The sequence below is a fragment of the Mugil cephalus genome, chromosome 13, assembly GCF_022458985.1.
Source record: "Mugil cephalus isolate CIBA_MC_2020 chromosome 13, CIBA_Mcephalus_1.1, whole genome shotgun sequence".
Classification (NCBI taxonomy): Eukaryota; Metazoa; Chordata; class Actinopteri; order Mugiliformes; family Mugilidae; genus Mugil; species Mugil cephalus.
The window spans coordinates 3,612,040-3,639,870 of NC_061782.1; the positions used below are offsets into that span (position 1 = coordinate 3,612,040).

Here is a 27,831-nt window from a genome sequence, read left to right on the forward strand (position 1 = left end):
CGTTCTTCTCTGTCTTTTTCTGTCTGGACTAAAACAGATGGGTCCATTCATATGAACTGGGTTCTACTCAAGGTTTCTTCCTGTTAAAAGGGAGTTTTTTCTGGCCACCATTTCAGACTCTGGGTTTTGTAAAGCGAGAGTGGCGGCGGGCCAAGTGCAGCCTGTGGCCCGCAGTGAATTCTAAACAAACACCAATCAGGCATAACATTATGACCGCCTTACTAATATTGTGTAGGTCTCCCTTGTGTGGATCATCCTACAGATACTTGAGCAGTTTTAGGATCTAGTGACTTCGGAGGCCAGGTCGACACATTGTGCTGTTCATCATGTTTTTTTTTTAGTTGTTACAAAAGCGTTTCTGTGTGTGTGTCAGGCTGCATCCTGTTGAGGATAACTGCTGAACATCAAGGAGTGTCATTGTTCTGGGGTGGGGGTGCCTGGTCTAAGTAACATAAGCACAAATGAAGGTCTAAAAGTTTCCCAGCTCAACAATGACTTGTCACAAGATGGTCAATTAATTTACTGCTCATCAGTGGTCATAATGTCGTGGCTGATCGGTGTGTCATGGAGTACAGGCCACACACTGAACTTGCAATAGAATTGTTTTGTACTGTTTAGTTTTAACAACACTGGTGTCTTGGGCCCTGGAAAGAAGATAGTTATGCCATAGCTGACCAAATGCTAACAATGCTAACACAATAACCAGCTCTGAGGTCCTTAACTCATTGACCGACATGGCAAACCTTTCTCAGACGGTGCAGATACATCTCACCTCAGTGGCCCAGCACTGCGTATATTTTTCCGTATGTGAGAGTCTTGAATGATTGAATTAAACCATTTTGTGTGTGCACTTCAACAACACAGGAGTCATTACAAACCTTCCCACTACAGCACCTCTCTTGTCTTCTGTCACGAAGTCGGTGGATCCAGGAAAAGGCTGAAATATGAAATATCTTCATGTGTTAGCGCGATAGAACATGAAAGGTCGAAATCTGTTTGTCTCCAGAGTCGCTGGCTTCACAATAACTTGAGACCACTCGGTTCGAAAAGGCCAAGGTCTTCTTCCACACAGTCTTTTATTTGTAAATAATAAAAATGAACTCTTGAATATAAAACATACACATCAGTAGAGCCACATCTGTTATACAAACAAGAACTGTTGCAGTAGTGAATACTTCGTCTTTCGTCGAGAATCGTGGTTTGGGAGTGGGGAGCCATGGGCTGTAAACAATCAGTATTCCTGGAGTAATACTGACAAAGGAAAGGGCAGTCGGCCGTACCGCCAAAGGGTTCCAACGAAAAAACGAAAAGAAAAAATCTGCAAAATATGTCTGCAAAATCAGATTTCTCATTGGCTTCAGAAGTCCAGTCCAAACCAACGGTCGTAAACGGTGGGGGTGGGGTGGGGGGGGGAAGAGGAGGTTTAAGGGGACGAACGTAAACTTTATTCCAATTTGTTCTGCTCATGTTTTCTGCAACTGGGACAAAAATAAAGGCCTGCTAGTAGCGCCCCCCCTCGTGTCTCGGTGCCGCTCAACGGCCCGAGCGCTGGAGGTGAATCTCCCTCAAACGAGACCAGGAATGTCGCGTGTCAGCGATGTTTTGTTTGTTCGTAACTTAAGTTCAAGCCGCTCATCCTGATTCGTATGTACAAGGTGTGCATGTGTGTGTGTGTCGGTGGCGGGCGTACAGTCAGATACTCTTTTTTTTTTTTTTTATATTCATAGATCTATATCTTTTTTATAATTTCTGTCAAACTCATAATGATACTTCATATACATTTAGCTGTTATACACAACATTCTCTATCTCTGCCTCTAGCCCCAGCTGTCTAAAACTACAGTTTAGACGCCTACATCCTCAGATACACCGGGGGCTCGAGTATACTCAGTACTACAGAACAGCACTGGTTTCCAAAGGGTTCAAAGAAAAAACTTAAACAAAGACAGTTTTTTTTTGGAGACTTCCTAATATGGATATTTAGACCCAGAGTGGTAGGCGTGGCCTGGGTGGAGTTGACCCCCCCCCTCCCCCTTCCTTCCTCCACTCTTTATTGGTCCGCTCCTGTTGGGGGGGGTGGGGTGGGGATGGCTTGGCTTTTCTTGGTTTGTATTCATATTCAGTACGAGCAAACTGTACAAGAACATGCAACATACAAGCTGGCCTAAAAGTATGTGGAACTAACACACACACAGTCTAGTCTTTTTTTCTGGTTTTTGTTTTTTTGAGAATTGTTCGTTAATTTGTCTCGTCTTTCGATTTTACAAAAGAGGAAAAAAAAAAAATTCAACCAAAAGAGTAGAGAACGGAACAAAAAAGAACGAACGAACGAACGGAACGAAAGAAGAAACGTGCATGCAGCTTGGGGCCGGGGGCGGGGCGTCCCCGAGTCATGCTGCTCCCTCCTACTTGGGGGTGAGGGGGGCGGGGTCAGAAAGGGGGAGGAGACGGGTTTTTTTGGGGGTGGGGGTGGGGGTGACAAGGTCTTCGAGCAAATGCAACTTGGCCTTTTATTTTATTTTATTTCGATTTTTTTTCACCGTAGGCCTGTGGCACTCCACCGCTTGAAAACCGCACACAGAGGGAGTCTGCACCCTGTGGTGCCATTCTGAGCTCTGGGTCAAACAAAGACACAAATAAATAAAATGAAAAATAAAAACAGGTAAGAATTAATTTGGCCTCCGTTTTCCTTCTTCTTCAGACACAGAAAAGTTTTTGCCTCCATCTGAACGAAGGAGTCAAGCTTTCCTTGTGCTTCTCGTACATCTCGCAACAAAGCTAAGAATGTGCACGTGCATGTGCAGCCTCCCTTTTTTCCGTAAAGGTTCCCGAACTGTGCCACGCCGCTGCCCCACCCTCCAACCCCCATGCCCCTGCGTACTCGGCTAAGACACTGTAAGCACGGTAACACCCGCAGAGACGACAGCCGACCTCTACATAGCTGCGTGAGGCTGCGACAGTTTGCTACTTACTCCCCGCACATTTGTTGACACCACGTTTCCCTGTGACCTAACAGTAAGCTCTACTCTGATTGGCTGGCTGGAGGACTAATAGTTAGAGGACTCCACTTTGATCTGAGGTCGACCATTAATAGGGGCTGCGCAAAAAAAAGAAAAGAGTGAAGGATGTTGGACAGAAACCTCTCACTGCTGCAGCCCAGAAGAGAAAAAGAAACTAAAGCTCTGAAAACAACAAAGTTTAAGGAGTAGGAAGAGGGAAGGTGTGAGACATGATTGTCAGACTCCAGCTTTGATTGGCTAGTTCTCTCTCTCATTCCCTGTCTCTCCATCTCTGGCTTTTCATTGGTTGACCGAGGGCATCCTGTAGCCGTCCTCGGGGGCGTGTCCTCGCCCTCTGCTCAGTTGTGGTCCAGTAGGTGTGGTCCATTTATTTTGCCGTTTTAAGGGGGTATTGAAGGGGCGGTGGGGGGGGGGTAGGCGGTCCCCATCCGGTCACTAGGATCGAACACCGTGCGGCGGTCCTGAGCTGTCCAGTGACGTCTGAGACGCCAGCCGCGTGAGCGGAGCTAATGTAGGGTCCACCAGTGACGATGGCGGGAACAGTTTGTACCAGCCAATCACCGTGCTCGAGAGGTCCAGGTCCTCCAACAGGATCTGTGCTACACCCATGAAACATTTGTGGTCCAATCGTCCGTAGTCGCCCCAAACTATTACCTAGAGGAGTGAACGGTAGAAGAGTTGAATTAGTAGGTTGATTAGGAGAATACATTCAAGCAATCACAACCGCTTTTAGGAGCAGGGTTTCACACCTGCATCATTTAGACCAGTGGTTCTCAACCTTAGGGTGGATCACAAGTTAGCTTTGCTTAATTTCAAGTGCTAACCTGAACATGAAAGTTAATGACAACACCTTCCTGCAGATGTTTCACAATAAGAGTATGATTAAGAAATGATGGCTAACAGTAGGGGCCTCATAATTTGAAACGGAAGCAAATCGTGTATTAACAGCGTCACATAGTAACTTTGAACTGTGAAAACGAACCGATGGGAAAATGGTGTAAGTTTGAAAAACTCATCCACTGATTACTGACCAGACTGTCCACATCAAGTCACCGACCATTAAGGAAATATACAACGCAATCCCAAGTTGTGTGGATGTTCAAGAAACATGGAAGCAAAAATGTCAAGTCCTCCAAAGAAACTTCAAGTCAAGTCTCAAGTTGTTTATGTCAAACCAAACGTCTTTAAGGAGTAGTCTAATCTTTGTGGAACCTGAGACAAGTCTAATGGAATTCTATAAGTTTATGGTAACTCTAGACAGTTTAGTCCTCTGTGTCTCTGGTGCTTGTTCAGCTTGGGTTTCTAGTCTCTTGTATTGAACGCTAACTATGTCTCAATCAGAATTGGTATTAACATGGTTCCTGTATGATCCAATAACAAGTGAACACCTTATTCTTTATTCCAATGAACACAACCAATTAAACGTATTCTTCGTTTACATGCTTTAATGGACATCCTCATTACAAAGCGAGTAATTCAAAGTATTGTTGGTCATTACCTGAAGCACCTTGCCCTGGGGACTTTCATCAAAGAGCAGGTGCTGCTGGTAGAGCGGCTCCAGGGTCTTACGTGCAATCTTGGTTTTCTTTTTGGCTTTACATGTTCCGTTATCCAGCAGGTACACCTTCACGTAGGGAGCTGGGGATGAGGTTAAGAGGGAGAGAGGAGAAAGAAGAGGTGTGAATGGGAGGCTCTTCATGTGGATCTAATGGCTGCAGGGTGACTTTTATGGTTAAGTGTGAGGGTCTAAAGATGGACCGTGTTACCTGGGAGGGATTTGGAGCCTGGTTTTGGGGTAAGGCCACGTGCCCTGATCACCTCCACCTCCAGCTGGCCTTTCTTATCCATCAAACCAATCTGAACGTCACCTGTGAAGGTATGGGTGGCATGTGCAAACACAATTCACGTTTAAAGAGGACAGCAGAACCTGATACGTGCATTTTTTTCTCTGTACTACAAATAGAGGTGGATGATGGAGCTGTCACTCACCCATCGCGGGTGTTGCCAGTGTTTGCCGGCCCACCAGCTGACCAGGACCTAATCCGTCCAGGAAGTCACTGAACTGACTGTCGGCGCCTAACCGCATTCCTGAGAAGATCAGACTGGCACAAACGAACACTCATCATTCACTGAGCTTATGGTACAACGACATGTACACCACGCCACAACATAGTTTAATGACCATGTGATTACTGGTGGTTGAAGGTTTTCTCGACTATTTTTGAGAAAATGATCACACTTTGGCTTAGAGATTACAACGTATTAATGTTCCTGGATATGTTTCTCCTTGGATCTTTACATTAATACACAAGGAGCAGATCCGTTAAACCCTGTAGGTTGTGAGTTGAAGCCACAGATTAGACTTGTACATCCTCCATCATGCTGCCACTGACTCCTGGTTGGTCGCTCCTCTCACCAGATCTGATCCAGGACTCTGGTCCTAAGCATTCGGCTCTTTTCAAACTAGTTCAGGTCTGACAGTTTCTCCCAATTTCAACAAACTGACTATGAGAACAGACATTTAACATCTCAGAGCTTGAGTTGTTGCTTGATTTGGGGGTGCTCGTATCGTTTTGGCTCCTCTGTCTCTGTTATTTAAGGCTCATTGAAGGGACCACGGGACATAGTGAGCCATTTGGCTCGCTCTGTAACAACGTTAGTCGACGCTGTGTTTTGTTTCTACTTCCTGCTTCACTTTCATCAATGGTGACTGATACTTTAGCCCAAATTTCAAGACGAGAAGTCAGACCTTGTGTCATTGTGTATATCTCACTCGCTTACCTATATATATCATCTCACCAGTATATGTTTTCATCTGTAAATATTGTCCATATGCCCATAAAAATATATTTCATATTATATCACAGTGTATCAGACTATTTATTCTATATGCATATCTGTACTTACACTTCTGGCTAGATGCTAAACTGCATTTTGTTGCTCTGTACCTGTACATGTGTACTAATATAATCTTATCTAATTTTATCTAATCCAATCTAATCTAATCTAATATAATCTAATATAATATAATATAATCTACGAATGTTTGTGTCTCTGAACCTCCTCACTTAATCGTCCCTCAGTGTGTTTGATCCATTTTTTCCATTTTTTGATCCAAAACAATCAATTTGAAATATTGCAAAAATAGTACTTCTGCTACTACTAAGCAGACCAATCACAGCTCTTGCCGTACATTTCTTGGGAGGTGCATGGTACCAGGCTAGGGTGTTAGGTTATGGGACACTGACTGTATATACTATGGATAAACCCATCATGACGTCATCCACTGGGTTCTGAACCTCGAAAACGAAACCAGAAGTGGGCGGTCGCCATGTTGGATGAGCTTTGCTGCTGCTTTTTAACATGGGGGTCTATGGGGATTTGCTCCCCTTTGGAGCCTCAAGTGGCCACTCTATGAACTGCAGTTTTTTGCACTTCCACGGGAGCTTCATCGCTCAGACCCGGCATGGCTATGAACCGCACATGGGTGTGTACGTACTTCCCCTCAGAGCTGTAGCTGTTCATGCTGCCATCGGTGGATTCTCTGCTGGTCTGCCGGTTCATGGCCGTTCCTCCTCGGGGATACTCCACCGCCCTGCCGGTCTCCACGCTCCTCTGGATGGTGCTGCTGCCGGCCTTACCCCCCTTCTTTCCCGTTGGCGCCTCTGCGGCAAACACAGAAACATGGAGTTTAGCTGATAAACCTGGTGCCAGTGTGCCATTTTTTAAGGCTCTTTTTTCAGTTATCAGGCATCTCTTGTCATACCTACCCAAAACCCAAATCAGACGTGCGTTTGGCCACAACATAAAATAAATTACCAGATAAATATATTCACAGGTTGAGCATTTCCAGTCTATCATTTGTGTAAATCCGAGGTAGCCATTTTGAAAAGCCTGATAACTATAGGCTGATATCTATCTGTTTGCAGGCCATCCCATGCAATATGACATCCTATGGTGACCTCACCAACATGTGAAATGAAAACGCTAAACAAACTCTGTGAACATCATATTTTAAGATAATCACGTCTATGATCTTTTGAAATTGAAATAAATATGTTGTTTAAGGTGATGAGGTCACTGCGTGGAGATCTGGATCCAAATAATAATAATAATAAAAAAAAAAGGATCTGAGTCAGTCCAACGACACCTTGAATGTTTAGGAAGGTTGTAAAGGTAAAACTCAGAGGGTTGGAGAAATCAAACAGTGAACGTTCAACTGTAAAAGAAGGGTTCAGCTCGTTTTAAAAGCCCGCTGCTCTTTCAGACGTAGCCAGATTTTCATATCCACAATTAATTAATTATCTGCTGCAAGCCAACAATCAAACTAGATAAGATTTAGAATCAATCCAGTCTGTTTTTTTTGTTTTTTTTTAGAACTGAACCGGCCTTTGACTTTGATTTATACCGGAGAAAGAGGAGGGTGGAGTAAGGAAGCGTGCCGGAGACAGAGTTCAGGAAGGGCTTACGGAGAGCTGGGAACATTTATCTTCTAAACAAGACTACTCTTGTACTTTGAGATTGTTCTTTCTGGGTCTCACACTCTGCCTGAGTTTGGTCTATTTTGTCTGCATCTGTACCTAAAAGCCTAAAAGCTGTACCGTGCAATTATTCATTTATTACCCCAAAGAACAAACTAAACTCCCCCAATAAAAGCTACATCTAACTGCTGCTATACATGTAATCAGCACTAAATATAAAAAATATCCTTAAGTGCGGTATATGCACGGTTGTATGATTATCACACAACGACTATGTAACTTATTAAACTGTGTGTGGTCCTCGTGTGTCGTCCTGTCGCCACTGAACTCTCTCCCTGCCGTGTCCTGTAATGTTCCCTACAGTTCCTGCCTTTTTTGCTTTACCTTTCTGTCTTTCCGCCGCCTTACCCGCCGCCTCTGAAATAACACACACAACAACAACAAAGCCAATAAACAACAACAACATCAGCAGCACACTGGATACACTGTTAAACTATGCACTCATTGAATGATTCTTCAGGACTTTGTTGACCCACAAAAAAACTGAAAAACGTCAATGTTTTTCATGAATAAATTATTATTCTACCATTTAGTAAACACTGATCAGACATATCATTATGACCACCTTCCTAAGAATGTGTAGGTCTCCCTTGTGGCTCCAAAGCAGATGTGACTCATCATAGAATGGACATGGGCTTTATGAGGGTGTCCTCTGGTTAAAGTGGGGGGTCTTTGAGGGCAGGGGCCTTTGTGGATCAACCCACAGATACCTGATCAGTTTGGGATCTAGTGAATTTGGAGGCCAGGTCAACACCTTGTGCTGTTCTTTATGTTTTTTGTTTTTTTGTTCCAAAAGCGTTTTTGTGTGTGTGTCTGTGTTAGGCATAGACTGTATAAAGATGGACGACAGAACTGCTCCTCAAAAGCAAAACCAAAGCGAGTAGAGCTCCCCCTGGTGGCTGGCTGTAGGTCATAAGTTCCACCTCCTCCATGTTAGTGGATGGGATTGGGCCAAAATAAAACACTAAAATACGCGTCAAATGTCCTTTTTCCGAGGATGGTTTCTGTCATTTTTGTCAATGGCGACTACCAGGTCTGGTCTAAGTGGGTGCTACATGTCTAAGTAACATCCTCATGAATGGATATCAGGTCGCAGCAGAACACTGAATTGCAACACAAAGGTCAATGTTACTTACATCTCCTGTCAGTGGTCATAATGTTGTGGCTGATCAGTTTAGATTATAAAAAGATTCTCTGATACTTTTGACCAGCGGTTAGTGCTGACCTTCTTACCTTAATGCATTGATGTAGAATAGATTTTCTCTGTCTGGGTGTAGTTACAGCACACGTCTGGTTACGCAGTTAGTGTTGAACACACTTGAAAACTTTGAACCCGAGAGGGCTTTATTCAGCCTGGCAACCAGATAGTTTTTGAAAACCACCCACACCCTTTTAACAAAGCTCTCGAGCAAAGCTTGTCATTTAAGCTTTAATGACCAACACTAAGTATTAACGTTAAAGGCTTAAAGACTGAATGATTTACTACACAATAAAATATAGAGTACGTGCCCATAGAGGCTGCCAGTGTCGTCTGCACTGATATGTATTTACTGTAATTTCACTGATGGATTGCACTTCAATATAAAGAGAAGATCTATATTTCTCTGGGTGTCTATCTTTGTTTATATGACGGCTCCGTTCAGGATGACCAGCCCGCTCTCTGACCTGTCTGGCTGAGCTGCGAGGTGCTCCGGCTCAGTCTGGACGGCAGGATGGCGACGACACGTTGGCTCAGGCTCGAGCGCCGCTTCTTGATGCCGCTCCCCAGGCTCCCGAGCGCCGTGTCTGATTGGCTGCCGTCGGCGTGCTCCATGCCGTAGATCTCCCCGCTCACGCTGGTGCTCATCATCTGGCGGCCGGACACGCGGATGGCTCGGCTGCGCGTCGCGGGTTACAGCATCAGGCCCCATTCATTTCACGTTCACGGCGGAAAGTTTAAAGTCACCACATGTGTGTGTGTGTGTGTTTGTGTGTACCTGAAGCATCCCCGAGGTCTCTCCGACTGGATGGACATGTAGCTGGTGCTACTGATGCGAGAGGCACTGCTGGTTCGAGAGATGGCTGACACGTCGCTGACATCGCTGTCTGAGGACTTATGGGAAACATTTTCACTGCTCTTCTGGCCCTTGTAGAGCTGCAGAAAAAAAGCCAGAGTGAGGGTGAGAAGCATGTTGTGAGAGTGAATCCATTAACACACCGATCAGGCATAACATTATGACCACCTTCCCTATACTGTGTAGGTCTCCCTAAACTTGCGACTTCAAAACGGCTGATACTCATCACAGTCCTGTGGTGTCTGGTTGTTGTTAGTGGGGGGCTTTGAGGGGAGGGGCCTCAGTGGATCATCCCGCAGATACTTGATCAGTTTGGGGTCAACACCTCCATTGTTCCTGTAGTGTTTTGCTCTCCTGCCATCAAGGAGTGTCATCGCTATGGGGTGGGGGGGTCTGATCTGGTCTAGGTGGGTGCTACATGTCTAAGTAACATCCACATGAATGAATGAATGAATTAATTAATACCAGGTCCTAAAGTTTCCCAGCAGAACACTGAATTGTCACAAGATGCTCAGTGTCATTTGCGTCTCCTGTCATAATCATCTCCGGTCATAATGTTGTGGCTGAGTTTAACATTTATGCAGATTACTGCTGCATCTCACATCAGACAAACGTTAACTGTTCTGCAAACATTACTGCTGACGTTCTTTATCGGGTTCTTCCCAGTAACATTTATTTTCACCCTCAGTTTGGAGTTTCTTGTTATTACTTCGTGCACATTTTTATTCCCTTATGTCAAAGATTTAGTTGACACCTGCTGACAGGCCCGTTTCAGCCAAATTGTACCCTCAGATTTATATCATTACACATTTAGCCAAACAGACGATGAAATGCAAAACTCACAGTATCACCTTTAAACTGTCAGTTAGAGACAGAAAAGCACCCAGACTGGATATTATATATTTCTGTATCTTAAGTGTTAAGGTGATTTCTTGATTGACTGCCCAGTTGGAACCGACTCATTCCACTGAGTGGTCTCCACCATCGCCGTAGCATATTTTATTAGTTTCCGGAGCAGCCGATGCAGTTGGCCGCGTCACGGCTCGCGCTCCCTGTCGGGAATCTTTATTGTCTCCCTCCACTCTCCCGATGAGTTTAATTTAAAGTGAACTGTCAGGCTGAACGAAGCCAAAGGAAAACAAAAGGAAGGGAAGTTGTTTCCCACCTCTCGTTTGCTCTGGAGCGCTCGGTCCAGTTCCTGTTGGCTGGAGGTGGTGGCAGCTGACGCCCGGTTGGAACGAACCCTTATCTGGAGCTGACGTACCTGCTCCTCTGCTACCAGGGCTGCACGACACAAACACAAAGAAACTCGATATAGAAACTCCCAACAGAAGCTGAAATGAAAATGTGGCCCATACGGTGCAAAGAGGAGGAGGCCATGGCACTGATAATGAACTTTTAACTAATTTTTAGAGATTAAATATGATTTTTTATTATTCTTTATAGTCCAAACCTGCAAAATACATCATGAATTAGCAAAAAAATAAAGCAATGCGACAAAGCTGTGTAGTGGTTAGTCCTGGAACCTCAAAGTAAGTGGGTTTGAACCCACAGGGTGGTCGGGGTTGTTCTCCCTGTACCTGTGTGGCTTCCAGCTTTGTTCAGGTTAAGTGATACTCTTGAATTGTCTCTAGGTGTGGATGCAAGTGTGAAGCGTTCAGGACTCCCACTACCAACTACATGTGCTCTATATTAAATTCGGCCTAGTGCTATTTCTAAATATTTCCTTATCCCTTTACTAAAATATTTTGGATTCATGTTAATGTGTATTTAAAGAAATTCATTTGTGGGGGAAAATGAATGGGCCTCATTTTGTCCATCTTTATACTGTCTATGGTTTGAAATATACACAGACGTTCTTAGGGATGAACTGCTAGTCAGTGAAGAATTTACAAACTTAAAATTATACCTTAAAATGTCACTTCCTAATATTTGTAGTGTGAATGTAAATATTCTTATTTTAACTGTGTTGATTGTCTCTGTGTCTCCACACTGATTCATTGTGGAGACAATGTGAACATTTGCAGCCCAAGAAACAGATTAAGAAGTAATTTCTGCACCAGTTTTTAACCAGTATTACATGTGTCTCCCTACATGTACAATATTCAGGGCTTAAAGTATTCTGGCACCGTGCCGGATATCCAGTGTGTGGCATTTGATCATGATTAAAAAAAAAATAAATGTTGATGCGGGATATTGTCAGGTTCGAGTAGTTAACTGAGCTCGCCTACCACTGGAATGGGAGTAACGCAGCTTTCCCTCTCCAAACTAACATCACTAGCCAATCAGAAGTGGGGTGGGAGTGGGTCCTGAAATGAGTGCTACCAAAACAAAAAAAATAGCTGCTGCACATATTTTAACGTTCGAAAAACTATGACATTACCAAACTTATTCCTTCTCCTCCAAGTTAACCTGGAATGTGAACGCTATGATGGAAGTCTGAAATTTCTAAGTTGAAATATAGAATTTTTTTTGTGAAGGCATCATCTAAGTACTTTTCTGAGATACAAATAGAGGGGGCTCCAAGGACAAAAGGTTGGGAACCGCTGCCTTAGAGACACTAGAGACTCGGGCATCACTGATCCACGCTTCATGAATGAACCATCTTTGGCTCGGACGTCTTCATACCTTGATCTACGGTGCTGCTCTTGGGGGGAAGCTGTGGGAGCTGCCTCACTTTGCGGCCTGATGAGGACGTCACCGAGGAAGACAGAGACGCACTGCCTTGGAGGTGGCCCCTAACACAGAATAAGACGAGAGCAAAGCCGACAGGAGTGAGGGCGACATGAGGCAGAGGCCAAGAGTGGGTAGAAACAAGGATGAAAAGAACAGAAATGAGAAGGAGAGAAACTTTATATTCGAGGTCCAGGACACTGCAAGTAATTCACATTCAAGAATATACAGGCAGGGAAAAACTTCTGATGACGGACAACCTGCTATCATTTCACATTACGTAGTCTGAGCAACATTAACGTTTGTAAAATAAAGAAAGTGTAACAGAAGGAGCTCGAGGGAAAGCATCAATTTTGGAAATGACACGACAGCAACAGTTGACGAAAACATCAGCGTCATATTCACAAAGTGAAGCAAAGTGAAGCGTGTTGACAGTGAGGGATCCCGGCGCCAGAGAAGAGCAGCAAATCAAAGGTTTAGAGTGAGACGACACAGAGAGAAGGTGAAAGCCTTGGAGCGTAAATCCCAGCAAATCTGCAGATGTTCATTCACTCGCATCCATTCGCACAGAAAGACCCAAGGACGCGGCCTGTTCGCGAAAGCCTTTGAGTTTACATTTCATTAATGTGACAGGAAACAGCTTATTTCTTGGAGTTTTCTCCTCTTTGTGTGAAATATAAGTATCACCTCCCGTTCCATTTCTATTCCATTAGCTGAAAACCCTTAAACTTTAACCTTTACTCTAAAACGTTTCCATCCGCTCACAAACGATAAACACCAACACATATACAATTAAATACACAAACACTGAACAGCAGAAGCAGCAGCAGCAGCATCTGGCACTGCGGCGTGGCAACGATCTTTCACAGGAACACAATCATACACACACTGCACTGACAAAGGTTTGTAGGACTGAGGGTGGCGGCCATGTCCTCATCCTCTCCACCACAGCCTCTACGGTAAATGAGTGAGGATCTGTGTCAATGTGCTAAAAGGTAGGAAGGAGGAGGAGGAGGAGGGAGATTCCTCTTACCAAGGGGCTGCAGAGGGGGCTTCTTTCCCCTAGAGCCCCTTAAGATGGAGGTGGGCTTGAATCTGGTGCACAAACAAACACACAAGTGCACACAATCACACAGGGGATACAAACCCAGACCGCGCCATAGATAGTTTAAGAAGCAGCAGCAGCAGCATGCAGGGGGGAAATAATAATAATTGGATTGAAAATATGGGGGTGGAGAAAAAAGAAAATGGAAGGAAGGGAGGAAAAAAGCAAAATATAAATAAATAAATGAAGTCAAATGAGACATCAGGCAATTGTAACCATACACACAGTAAAGTACACGCTACCTGACCAGGGTGAAAACGCTTTGTGCTAACGACTTCCAGCCATGTCTTCTCACATTAAATTTATTGTACTGATTGTTTAAAAAGCAAAGTGATAATCACTACTAATGTTGATCTGGTTATTTTTGTTTGGGGAAAAAGGTGAGTTCTTTGGTTAAAATTGTTAAAAGGCTCTGAAACGTCCCTAACTGGCTAAAGTTAGCATGCTAAGATACTGAAAAACCTCTGTTAAACAGCATGCTAGTACAAAATATACTACTAATACTATTTATACTACAACTACTAGTAATAATAATAACAGTAACAAGCATAATTGCTTGTGGTAAGATATATATGTACACAACACTTTACTAACACTGAGAAAAACTATTTCAGTGCTAAATTCAGTGGTTTACGTGCAATTCAAGAATGTAACACTAACAATGCATGGCCTGAAAAATATTTACTTCCACTAAAAATGTCTTCTTCCAAACTGGGTGAGTGATTTTTTTTATTTTTTTTTAAAAGGTCTCATCATAATCTTTGCGCTGACATGTGCTGAGTCTACAGTACATGTCTTACCTGCCACTGTCAGAGAGCTTCCTGCCAAGAGTCTGACATTCAGGCGTTTCCAGGGTCCGAGGCTGCCTGAAGAACGGCGGATGAGCAAAAAGGGACAACACAGAACAGAGGAGAACAAAAAAAAAAAAAAGAGAAGAGAAGACGGATGTATGGGTGGATGAGAGGATGGAGGATAAATCATTTAGATTTAGAAGAAGCCCGTCATTGGCCTTATAAGTTTATGATGTGGAAAACAGGAAATAGGAGGCATGACGTGATGGATGGTACGATGGTGAGGAGTGAGGGTGTCACACACTCATGCTTCATCTGTAACTGTGTGTGTGTGTGTGTGTGTGTGTGTGTGTGTGTACCTCATCTTTGTACTGAGGTGAATTACAGTCTCTTGAGAAGGAAGCAGCATCCATATTCTCCATTCACGGACATGAAGATGACAAGGATGATACGAGCACAGCCAACACACACGCACACACGCACACACACACACACACACACACACACGGTCACACCACTTATGAAATGAATTATGGATATTATGAAGTCTAAGTCATAGCCGAGCACTAAGCCTTGAAAAGGAGAGGGGGCGAGCACACAGAAGCTGGAGATGTAAATTTCCAGAACAAAAAAAAGAATACTCGGCGGGAAGCGAACGCAGCGGGGGAAGGAGTTTTCACACCGTAGCCAGAACAAACCACCTTCAGTTCAACAGAGCACAAGAACCCGGCACTGAAGATTTGCGGGAGGGAAGGATAGAAAGTGAACAGGACAAAAGTACGACAATCACAACCAGACACGGCCGCTACGACTCAGTCCGAGGGAGAAAAGAACGACGTTTTAAAAGCAAAACCTTCACACAATGCGAGTCAGAAATGATGTAACAAAACAGAACTTGTATGTCAAGTTCTGCGTTCACTCTCACTGCGTTCAGCTCATCTACTACCACACAGAATACAGGAAGCTGGGAAGGAAAAAAGATCCAGGAATTGCTCGTGGTTTTATCTTGTATCTGGTGAAATTGTTTCTGGTAGATAATAACTGAATAAGTTTAGAGCTGCTACAGCTAGAAGATGTTAGCATGGCCTTGCAGTGAGAGGAAACAGACAGCCTGGCGAACGAAATCTTTTTTAAAAAACAAACTAAATTTGGACAAAGCCAGGCTGATCGTTTCCCACTCGTTCAAGCCTCGACGCTACATTCGTCTCGCAAATACTGAACAGTGTGAATGTGCCCACTTCTCAAAATGTCTGTGCTTTAAAATCAACTGCATTTGTTTCCTGTGATACAACATAAAACCACTTGCTCTACTGTTAGTTAGCAGAACAGGGAGATTTGGAAAAGTTAAAAAAATGACCAGCTATTCACATCAACATCAGAACTCATTAAAGAGATTAGTGCAAATATGAGGAGGAAGAGCTTGACATCTGCCTGAACCTAATAAGACCCATTTGGGAGTGATTTTTCTGAGAATGTTGTCCTAAAATAAATAAATAAATAAATAAAATAGAGAAAACTACATGGTGATTTATTAAAAAAATAGAATAAATAAATATATAAAATAACTCAACAGAAAAGTTTGGGGTTTGGGTCGTGATGGTGTCAGATTTAGAGGCACAAGTCAAGCTCCGAGCAGAAGCAGCTGGGGCTCCAGGAAAGGGTACCTGTCATCTTCAGGGGAGGCATGTTGGATAAGAATCCTGGGACTTGCCGGACGTCTTCGGGGCAGGGAATGGAAAGATTTTCTACGTGTACACATACAAAATGCATCACCCATATGACCAATGCAGCAAGCCATTACACAGTCAGAGAGCCATGTTATCCAGTTGTTAGGTATGCATAGTTTGACCACTGGGGGGCAACGGGACAAACTGTGAAGTCAGTAACACTAAAACTTGTTAGCAGACTTGCAGCACCACCACCTTTGATTTGGAGTTGTGATTAGTTCTTTGCTAATGTGCAGTTTATGTTTCTGAGTTAATTTGAAGTCGTAGCTACGGCTTCAGCCCAGACCATACACAGACCCTAACGTTGTAGTGTGATAGTGACGCAGACCGCAAGAGCTGTGATTGGTCCGCTTTAGTATTTCCGGCTCCTTCTCCATCTCCGCAATTTTCGGATTGATTGTTTGTATCAATGACGATGGAACACATCAAGGTTAATTGTATAGGGCCAGAACCCTGAATGTCATATTTGGCACTGAGGACAGAATATGGCTTTGAAAAAATTATCGGTGACACAGTGACAGTTCGCCTGGAGCTCCCCAGCCGCCAATAAGTCTGTTGTTCTCTTCTGCTGTTATTAATCTAGGACCCTGCAGTGTTAAATTTTATCTTATGCTTTATAAGGACCGACTCACCGCAACATTACAAGGAAACGACTTCGGTTAGCTAGCTTAGCTTTTTAACAAAACTGAAAAACTGGAAAAAACATTGAAACTGAAACCAGTGATACCGAAAAACATCGTAAAAAGACAGAAAACTTTCATTACAGTTATTTTCTATTCACTTTTTTCAATCATTTTCGATGCCAAATATTTTTTTCAATGCCAAAGATAGAAGTCCGGGTTCCAGCCCATATATTGAGGAGGTTCAGAGATACAAACATTTGTACTTGGATACAATGGATTGCACCGGACGTAGGCTACGGCATCTAGTCCCACAGAGGCATAAACTGCACTTAACTCCTGATTTTCCCCTTTTTATGTTTTCAGGAACAACATTTTCTTTTTGAGATGTAAAAAACTGAAAAGTCTGGTTTTGCTGCTGCCACAAAACACCAACAATAAACCAACAGAGCAGACCTGGTCATGTACAGCAGTCTGGTCACACTACATGTCACAGCTAGCGTAGATGATGAACAATGCACAAATATTTCCACGTACATATATATATATGTACTGTATATATATGTAATGTCATGTGAGTTTTGATTGAAGACAGACAAGAACAAACAAATCCAAAAACTGGTGATCAGACCTCGTGATGGTGGGAATAGTTATGCTGGTACTAGTAGGAAATGATGCTGACCAGTGAGCGTTTGACAAGTCAACCAAAGCCGGGATGCTTGGAGCTAAGCAGGGTAAAGTGTACTATTTAGCTTAACAGCATGAGACTGAATGGCTGGGAAGGTTCTCAGTCATCCAGGTCACTGTACATCCAAAAGGCCTTAAAGAAAGGAAACTGGACTTGAGAAGATGTCTTGCCACTCATTTGAGTAGCTTACTCAGTTCTAAGGGACTGGGGGGAAGTTGACGTTAAATAGGAACATCTGTGGGTGTAGCCCATCAGAAAACCAGCTTGACTTGTTCCTATTTAACCTCAATTCCCACCCAACTCAGATGAGTGGTGAAACATCTAAAAAAAAAAACTCTAAATGTCCGGTAGTCTTTGTTTATGGCTTTTCTGATACAGCAACTGAACAAGAAGCTGTGCAGAAACACCTACTCTGATGCTGAAATTTAATTTTGACAGTGTTTCTAAAGACAGTTCTAATATTTAATAAATAAAAGTAGAGAATGCCATGTGCTAAAGTGAAGAAGTGCTGCACCTTCAAACTAATTTTGAGGATTGAAGCAATGTACAGGAGTTGCTGGGTGGAACAGCAGGAAGAGTAGAGCGGTGCACGAAAGTTTGGGTGGAGTGAGGAGGGGGACGTTTAATTAGGCCACAGTGTAGGACCATTCAGAGGAGGAGAAACTACAAAGACCACAGGAAGCTGAAGACAGGAAACTACAGGAGGACTACAGGAAAGGGTTTGGGTACAGAGGCTGGTACCTTTCAGTCTCTGGTGAGGGGGCATGAGTGTCTGGAGTCAGACAGTTGGCACTAGCACTCCTAACCCTGTCCAGAGAAGGCTGCAGATCACTAGATGCACCACAGCACCACAACATGCCATCCAATGGAGAGGGAGGAGAGACAGGAGGGAGAGGAGGAAACAAACACAAAGAGAGAAACAATGGACAAACAGAATAAGTATTTAAAAAAAAAAAGGTTAAGATTTCCAAATTCATGACGCTAGTCTGAGGACTAAACCACGGCCGCCTGGCTGGCTGTCGAGGTTGTTATGGAGATGAGGTGAAAATGTGTCACGGCCAAGGGTGGAATAACTGCACTTCTCTCCCTCAACCTGTTTGAGCTGAAATGTTGAACCATCGGTACGTGTGTGTTTGCGTCTTACCCAAGTGTCACCTCGTCAGTGGACATTAAAACGCGGTGTGGGATGGAGCGGCGTGTTGCCATGACTACTTCCAAAAGCACAACTGAGCTCTGTCTTGTGACACGCAGGCAACTTGTCACAAGATAAATATAAGAAAAAGAGCATGCATTTGGAAATTAAAAAAGAAATAATAATAATCTAGCTGAAACTAATCAGTGAAGCTTCTGCTGCTGCTGCTGCTGCTGCTGCTGCTGCTGTGGAAAACACTCACGTAAAAGGAGTTTCACAGCCTGGCGTGGCTCCTTTTCCTATCGGTATGCACAGTTATGGCTAATAGACTAATAAATGCTTGTATGCAAGTTAGGAAAAGTTCACATGAGACGTCTAAAAGCTTCAGTATTCTTCAAATGAAGCATTAGCCACACCCACGTCGTGCAGCCCCTGGTGTGAAACGTCTGTTTGTTTGCTTTTTGTTGAGGGGTGTGGATGTGCACCAGTATCCTCCTTTGCACAATTACTTGTGTACAAACACTCAAGATTCTTTGACCGAGATGAAGGAGCAGGACATGACTATGACAGGAGCCGCACATCATTTTTGAGTGTCCCTGTTCCCAGAAGTAAAAGTTCTGCTTATTTAACTTTACAGACAGTTTCAGGTGACTCAGAGTTGGGAGCACTGCCACGGCCTGCATGGCCATGAAGCTCTTCTGTTAAATTAGCAGTCCAAAAAGATGACTGCATCAGACTGCGTCTCTGGGCCTCTGACAAAACGTGGAAGGTGCAAACGTGTGCACAAAAAGTTCAAGGGAGAAGTTTAATCATCACTCCCCCGTGTGCATTCGGACAAGAAACACCGAATCTTCAGGATTAAAATTTGTTTTATGCACCACTAACAGCTGACATGGTGGAGGAAGGTGCTTTTTACAGATCCGAGGATCTGGGTCAGTTCAGTTGAATTCAGCCACTCTGACATACTCATGGAATCCGCTGTATTTATACCCATCCCTCTTTCTATGTTGATGAATAAAACATGATTTCTTGGAAATAAAACCAGCAGAACTGTCACATTATCCGGTGCAGCCCTGCGTTTCTACATGTCATCAACACCGAGGGATAAAAAGTGACAGAACCCCTTCCAGATTTAAACACTTTGTTCATTTGAAGCATACTGAACCCACGGCTGGAGACTTACCTGTTTGCCCGTCTGCAGAACAAAAGCGGCATCTTAGGCGGCAACGTGTTATTGTGCCTAGAAGATCTCCTGACGGTAGTATGCATGCAGCAAACACAAGTAGGAAATGAAGGAATGGGTGAAAGAGGAGGGGGAAAAAAGAAAAACAACGAGTGTCTGGGAGCACTTGGAGAACAGAGAGAAAAATACTACAACGCAAAAGAAGAGGCGACTTATCCAGTGATTTTATATGATATAAGCAATATTCAGCACGACTGAATTCTGACATGGGTCAGTTTAGCCCATAACCCAGTGGACGCATTTAACCACATTTTAACCATATGGTCCATGTTTAACGAATGTCATTCTTTAATACATATTAATACAAGTTTTTAGAAAAGTGCATCCCTTGCTAAAATCACTGGCTAAGCTTGTATTCTTTTTTTTTTTTTTTTGCGGAGCCATATGATAAGCACGAAAGCATTAAAAGCTCGCTCTCATCTCCACAAGCAACCACCCTCTCGTAAACACATCCGTGTGTGCAGACAGTGCAAACAACTTATTGCTATGGTCCTGTCAGTTATATTTGCATGGGGAGAACTTTTATCTAATGAGACACACAGATGTATTCTCAAGAGTGTAACTTACCTCTTTGGCTAATTGTGCTCAAAAGGCAAACTAAGAGCCATGTGGGTGTGACTACAGAACATGTGTCGCTGTTAAACAACGGTAAAGGTCTTTATCTGATCTTAAACAAGGTTACGACAGACAGAACTGATGCACACTCATTGGCTTGATTTCTACAAGCAGGGAATCAGTGAGCAGTGATCTTGATTCTAGTCTAAACAGTTCTGATGGCCTGGCTGCAGGAAAGCAACACAGTCTGAGTGGTCCTGTAGTGTCCTCTAGTGGATCTGAGGCAGTGGTGCAACTGAACAACCACCAGGACTATGTGCAATCAGCTCTTTGGCCTTGTTTTTATCTTACATTTTAAGTATATTTTTGTGAGCTAAACCTGACACACCTTAGGATTAGGGTCTGTGTGCTTTTTGGTATTTCAAGTTTGGTTTTAGGGTAAAAAAATAAAAAAAAAATAATAAAAAAAATTGCTAATAAATTTAGCTTTTGTCCTGTAATATATGAAAGAAATGAAACAGCTATTATTTGATTCATATAAAAATGGTTATATGAAGAAGTAGTTATTTACAGCTGTCAATGATACTGTAGCTCTCTATGTAAAAGGAGCATGGATGTGACTTTTGAGCACTATTTTAGACTTCATGAGACAAGGTGCGTCATCTGAAAGTATCTCTGAGCGATTTAGACTATACAATGAAAGAAAGGCGTATTTTTGTAATTTTATATTTTTGAATTTAAAAAACAAAAATCAAATAATAGTGATAGTAATAGTCTTTCAGTTTGTGTTTCTGGTTTTAAAAGCAGACTTGAAAAATACCAAAAAAATCTCAAGACCAGTCACAGACAAAGTGAAAAGTTTCAATGGATTTGTTAATGATGACAAAATATTCCTCAATATTCTTTCTCTGCAATCCCTCACTAAACAGTATTAACTTAAGGAACTACAGCTGAAAAGAAACACATCACACTAAACATTAAACTACGCCTCACTCTGAAGCCAAGTCCTGAACCAAAGTGTAAACGAAAGTGTTGGCCAGTTTACCTGGTGTGCAGACACTCAGCACTTTTGCCTCGCATTGATTGGTGGATCATGATGACCTCACTGTGGTTACCATGGGGATGGATGACACATGAGGAAATCAACAACAGTCAAAAAACCAGAAAAGCAGAAGAAGAAGAGGTTGAATAGGAAAGCGAAGCTGATTTGTCTCTACACACACATTCAAACACACACACACACACACACACACACACACAGAAATGCCACAGATTCTTTTGCTACCAAGGCCTTTTTTTTGTCTAAACACATCTTAAGGTCACTTTAATCAATATGACAATCAACCGACAGCTACGACACCAAACACTTCTCAAGATAGGAAACAGAAACAGAAAACACGGGGACTGCGTAACCTCACATAAGGTAAAAAATAAATGAATCAGTTGATAAAATAAAGTAATGTCAGCAAGCATTAACACGTCACACTTCTGCAGCAGATGCAGATTTGCACAGAAGCCTCAAAACCACAAAAAAGCGAACATTAAGAGAATTATGAACCTCTGATGCTGTTTAATGTGACTAAAACGAGGGGTGAACACACAAACAGACATGCACCTGTCATCCACGTACTCTTCCCCCTGATGGCGACCTCTGGCTGTGTCGTAATAGCGGGTTGGAGAACGGGAACGACGGGTGGGAGGAAGCTCATCGTCCAAACTCCTGTAAGAAAAAAAAGAAAGAAAGAAAGACTGATGTCAGGTTAGCGGTCAGGCGATATTGCAGCAAACTCTTAGTGGGGCTGAGCCAGTAAAAGCAGAGCTGGCAGTACTGTGTGTTCTGCATCAGACAGACATTTCATTAGTGGATGGACTCAGTTTGCTGGCTTCCAACAAACTCTGTCATTTTGTTTTCTCTCTCTGCATTATGTTGCTTTCTCCCCTTACAACATCCCCAACATCCTCTTTATCGGGCTCATATCAGTCCTTTATTTGCAATCATCACCTATAAACACCTGCAGTTACTGTAGTCCTTACTGAAAACAATGTCACGCGAGCGAGTCTGAAGCCATAAATCATGACCATGGGTGAAACTGACGTCATGATGTCAGCTGGAGGCAAAACAGAGGGAAGCTTGAGGCAAACACTGTCACTGTCAACTGTGAAAATGTCATCTTGTTGTATTTTTGGAGCCTAAACTGAAAAATCAAAAACACTAACTTGAAGTTTTAATCGCATACCAACCACTGACAGTCGTAGACAACTTAGGTTGAACGGGATTAAAAGAAAGGACTGGAGTGAGACAATGAACAACAACGCTCGTGTTTGGAGCGCACACTTCATATCATATATATAATGCATCATCAGTTTCAGCCTATTTAACGTTATGAATTAGACAAAATTATGACTGAAATTGCAGGTTAATCATTATTCGGGGGATTATTGTTACATTTTAATACTAATGCTAACCGCTAGCTAATGCGACGTTAGTTGTTTGTTTCAGTGGTGTCCAAGCAGAAGTTGCATTTACTACTTTACCCTCCACTGAGGCTCCACTTACTTCTTGAATATCTTTGTTGGAGAAGCTTCACTTGATAAAGAAAGACCAGACTTTGTCCGGTCTGTGTCCTCCTTTAGTTAAATTGTCCATCTAGTGAGTAAGAGTGTAATGGGTTGATGAACATAGTCCCATCAGTCAGAGTCAACTTTTTAAAATAACACTCACAGTCTCGGGGAGTGAGTGTATTAGTATATCCTCTAAAATATGCGTTTTTCTCGTCCATTCTTTTACAAGCTTAAGTGTTTGAGACGTTTTGCCTCCAGCTAAGCCCCGCCCCTCAAAAAAACGTCACATTGTTTCCAAAACTGTGAAGGGGTCTATTCCACCCTCACCTCTGGGTGGGAATGTTGGGCGGCCGCGACCGGTTGCGCCCCTGCTCCTCTCGGTGCGGGGACACCGAGCGGGAACGTATGTGATGGGCAGGCGTCCTCTGCTGTTCGGGCACCTCCAGGGTGGATGTGGACTCCCGCTGTCTCTCCCTACCACGCCCGTCGGCTGCAGGGTGGAAGAGGTGACGCACATGCACACACACATAAACACAAGGTGTTGATGAACAGACTGTCAAAACATACATGTATGTAGTTAACTCTGGTAAAAGAATATCATATATCAGTGAATCGAGAGCTCCCCTTTTCTTAAGTTCCTTAACTGCGAGGACACAGAATAACTACCATTAACCAAGCTGGAAAAATGTGAGACATTAAGAAGTAAAAATTTGCTAATGGTTCCCTTAGCTTACTTTTTTTAGTTTTAATATCACCCTGACATGTACTTTGTGCTAACAACACCTAAAACATATTAGTTAAAAGGAATTATAAATAACCTACAACATTTTAAGTTAAATATCATGCTAGCACACTGCTGCCTGACAACATAAAAGTTGCTACCTCAAAACATCGAAGTTTAGCATCATGCTAATACCTTCTAAACCCACAGCATGTACACTTAAAGCCATGCTAACACTGTTACTTGTCAACATTTAAACTTTGCATTAGTTTATCATCATGCCTGCAACCCAACAGTAAGTTTGACCTCATGCTAGTACCCTGCTACCTCACATAATTTTGACATGCTAACACCCTGAAAACCCACAATATATTTATTTGAAGCAATGCTAACACTGCTATCTAACAGCATATAAGCAGAAGTCATGCTAACACCTTGCCAATTCACATTAGTTTAACGCCATGCTAACACCCTGCAACTCCACAGTATACAAGTTTGACCTCATGCTAACACTGTAGCTGTACAATATGCTAGTACCCCGCTACCTCACATAAATTTTGAAAATACCCTGCAAGGCCACAATATATTTAGTTGAAGCAATGCTAACACTGCTATCTAACAACATATAAGCAATGCTAACACCCTGCCACCTCACATAGTTTTAAAATAATACTTATTATATCCTATTCCCTTACAACATGTACATTTGTTGTCATGCCAGTACCCCGCCATCTCAAAACGTGTATGTTTGAAGTCATGCTAACACCCAGTTACCTAACAACGAGTACATTTAAAGTCACACTAGTACTCCTTCTACCTCAAACATAAGTTTAACATCATATTATCTAACAACTTCTGAATTTAAAGTCAAGTTATGTATGTTTAAAATAATTTAGTGGCCTGCTACTGCATACTACAGTTAGTCCAGTATACCTAAGTACTAGCACAGACTTTACTCAAAACAGTGGGCATGCTAACTTGAAAACTGAACATCTTGTGTTCCACGGAGAGCATTTGTGTCTTGGCTACAACCCATTTAAAGATTATGCTAATAATAGATGTGCAGTTGGCTGTGTAGTGTATTTTTAAAGTGCAGTAAAAGGTATTTCTTTGGTCTGAAGATAAAAACAGAAAGACTGATCAGCCTTGAAGGGATCTGTGTGACTGTGTCGGGCTTTGTAGTGGCCCCATAGTCACCGTCATTGCCAAAAGAAAAGCTTCTCAAAGCTCACAGTTATTTTTTCACTTTGGAAAGTAAAACCAAGGTTTTTCTTTTATTCCAACCACACATGGAACTCAAACAAACAGTTGGTCAAAGTAATATTGTCTTTGTTTTTAAGTGAAGTACCCATTACCACCAAACACAAAGACAATAGGAAGGGTTTGACTGATATATGGGAGATAGAAGGTGATATTTATATTTAAAATATCACATTTCTTCTTCTTTCTTCTTTAACATTTTTTTTTCACAAATTTCTTTACCAGTCTGACCCTACCATACACAGACGAACACTCAGACACACTATTCAATGGCTCACAAATACACACAGACAAAACAGACAAGAAGCTCCGTGTTTTGACCATAGACTGTATAATATCAATGTCCCGCCCTCACGTCAGCCAAACTCACCTGCGTCTCATTTAATTAATGCTATGCTCTGCTCTACCTCCACCTGTTGGATGACTTTAAAACAACGTGTATTGTAGAGATTAAGTTTAGCCCAAGTCCCGCCCACTAACATGGAGGGGGTGGAGCTTATGACCTATACTGCAGTCAGCCACCAGGGGGAGCTCTACTTGCTTCGGCTTCACTTTTAAGGAGCAGTTCTGCGGTCCATCTTTATACAGTCTATGGCTTCGGCGTAGTGTTAAACACAATAACTCTGCTGCCAAAAGAAATTTAAAAAGTTGCTTTTAGATTCGACGCAGTTCCACAGCAAAACCAACCAGAATGTTGTAGCCCCATGTCAACGCATTGTCGACATCGTGACAGCGTTTCCAATTCACTGATTTATTTGTGATGACTGGTCGTTTTGTCATATATTTGTGTCCAATTTCTTTTTTTTTATTTTTCTTTAGTTTCTATGAGCCCATGACACATTTGACTACCAGGTGCAAAGAGTTACCAGACTTTGGTTGGCACCCCCAATGCAGCATCACAAATAAATAAATAAATTTTAAAAAAAAACACAAGCGCTGGGAAACACCTCATGGAAAGCCAGGAAACGGTCCCCACCCACCTTTAGATACTACTGCTGTACCCTCATCAAACTCAGGCTCTGTTACACGCTGAGAACCTAAACAGTCATAGTCACACACAGACACACAAAGATGTGTATATACACCACGCACATATATATACTGTATATATACATATACACACATGCACGCATCCATGTGCAAATACAGTATTAGGGGAGGGTCGCGAAAAGAGACATTTACATTGACCTTCATGTGTTACACTGTGCTCATTGACAGGAAACCATTAAGTACATATTTCGTATATAAACACACATGAAGACTTACGCTGCAGCTTCTTGCCGGGGGCGTCTATGTGTCGTCGGGGCAGGTAGGGGGATGGTCGGGGCAGCGGTATGGATGAGACATCATGGGTTTGGAGTGGATACCAGTGAGGTTTGTCGTCCAGTAAGGCCGTCTCCAGCTCTATCAGGATCTGTTCAAGTCATAATCCGCGAGGTAAATAAAGACTTGGCAGCTGTTCACTGACCCTGATTGACAGTGGACGCTGAATGTGGAAATACATAAGCACGAGGAAAGCTGCTCAAACATCTGCTCCGTGGTATTCAGAGGTGTTAAAAGATTCTGGCAGTGGAGAAGGACTCCATTTCACGTTTTACACACAACATTGGTTAAAATTAAAGTTGAACTGAAAACAGGATTGCTTGTTTATTTTGGGGACATTGAAGCATTTACTTTTTGTCTTCTTTTAGTTTTAAAGGTGCATTCTCACCCATATTTTATAACAATTCCAGGAGTGATTTCTACAAAAATTATTTAAATGTTGCATTTAAACTTACCTCATAGGGCAGCCAAGACTAAGTTGTGACATGCCCTCAACAATTTTTTGAATGCACATTCTTCCAAATATGCATCAGGTAAATTACTCAGTTAAATAAGACATTGGTCCACGGGTAACTCATGTTCATGGTGCAGACAAACTGCTCCGGAGAGCAACTGTAATCACACTGAAACTTTCCTCTCTAACCGGGGTCGGTTCGGTTCCTGTGTGTTCACATCAGCTCAAATAAACCGACATAAGAGTGAAACCCTTTCCAGTTCCAGATCAACGTCCTGGGTGTGAAAGCACCCTAAATAAATTCGTCAACAAAGAACAAATCATTCAAGATTGTGTCGAAGTGACAAATTGAATTTCCTCTCTGCTTTGGCTCCGTTTGTCTCTTCTATCTGCTATGTGTGTAGAAAATCTGTGTAAAAAAATCCACAAACGTGTAACCAGATTAAAAAATGTGTAAAATAAATTTGCAAATACTTTTGCCACAATAATGGGCCATAATCTGCACGTTGTTCATTTATAACTGAACTTTGATGCTGGGCAGCTAACAAAGTTCTTTTTTTTGTTCCGGGTCTTGCAGAGGAGCTATAAGCGAAATAGAAAGTGACTGTTTTTGTGTGCTTGGTACCTCTCCCATAAACGTGCTGTCCTCCTCTGGTGACCTAGGCTGGTCCCACACAGTCAGCTCCAGCATGTGGTTACGAAAATCCCTGCGATGGACGTGAGTGTAGACGAACGTCTGGTTCCACTTGGGCTCACAGGTCTTCTTCACCGTTTTTGTCCTTCGTTTGCTCTTGTCACTGCGTTCAACATTACAGACACTCTTGCAGTTATGTTTTTTTAGGGGACTTCTAAACGCTAAATAACAAACCTGCTTGTGCTGCATTCATCAACGTTTACTGGGCAAAATTCAGCACAACAGTCACTGTTATGAAGCTACTTTAACCTCCTGAGATCCTCTGTCCTCACATGATATGATGTAAATTTTTTGGTTTGATGCAGCTTATTCTGCTTCATTTGGACCTATTGTCCTCCTAAGTGGACGCTTTTGTCTGCCATCTAGTGGTAGTGAAGGGTCAATACAGTAGTTGGTGTAGTCAGATTTTGTTCCTGATAAACTCATTAAATTAAGGCTTGTTATCTTTAGTAGTTTGATATGTCGGGCACATTTAACAAATTTTGTCAATAGCAACAAGCTACGATAATTAGAAAGCACTCATTTGAGGACGTCGGGACTTCGTTGTTTGCAATCCTGTCTTTGCTCAGGCATGTTCAGGTATTAAAATTAACAGTTTTATAATTTGTTACACATTGGTGACTTTATTTTAATATACAGTGGCTACATATGAGGACATTGTTTTTTTTT

General features: G+C 42.6%; 1 protein-coding gene across 1 annotated transcript in view; it reads right to left on the reverse strand.

Moving 5' to 3' along the window:
• Positions 1–1,057: 1,057 nt before the first annotated feature.
• The window catches only part of LOC125018738 (regulating synaptic membrane exocytosis protein 1-like), a 93,839-nt gene continuing 67,065 nt past the window's right edge, over positions 1,058–27,831 (reverse strand). The window contains 20 exon segments of the mRNA XM_047602946.1: positions 1,058–3,673; positions 4,518–4,657; positions 4,786–4,887; positions 5,009–5,121; positions 6,519–6,684; positions 7,885–7,917; positions 9,226–9,437; positions 9,537–9,694; positions 10,780–10,898; positions 12,243–12,352; positions 14,193–14,258; positions 15,848–15,928; positions 17,960–18,049; positions 19,534–19,602; positions 21,194–21,253; positions 21,764–21,868; positions 23,038–23,200; positions 25,672–25,728; positions 25,958–26,105; positions 27,094–27,265. Coding sequence (XP_047458902.1) covers positions 3,455–3,673; positions 4,518–4,657; positions 4,786–4,887; positions 5,009–5,121; positions 6,519–6,684; positions 7,885–7,917; positions 9,226–9,437; positions 9,537–9,694; positions 10,780–10,898; positions 12,243–12,352; positions 14,193–14,258; positions 15,848–15,928; positions 17,960–18,049; positions 19,534–19,602; positions 21,194–21,253; positions 21,764–21,868; positions 23,038–23,200; positions 25,672–25,728; positions 25,958–26,105; positions 27,094–27,265 — 2,383 coding nt within the window. The 3' untranslated portion in view covers positions 1,058–3,454.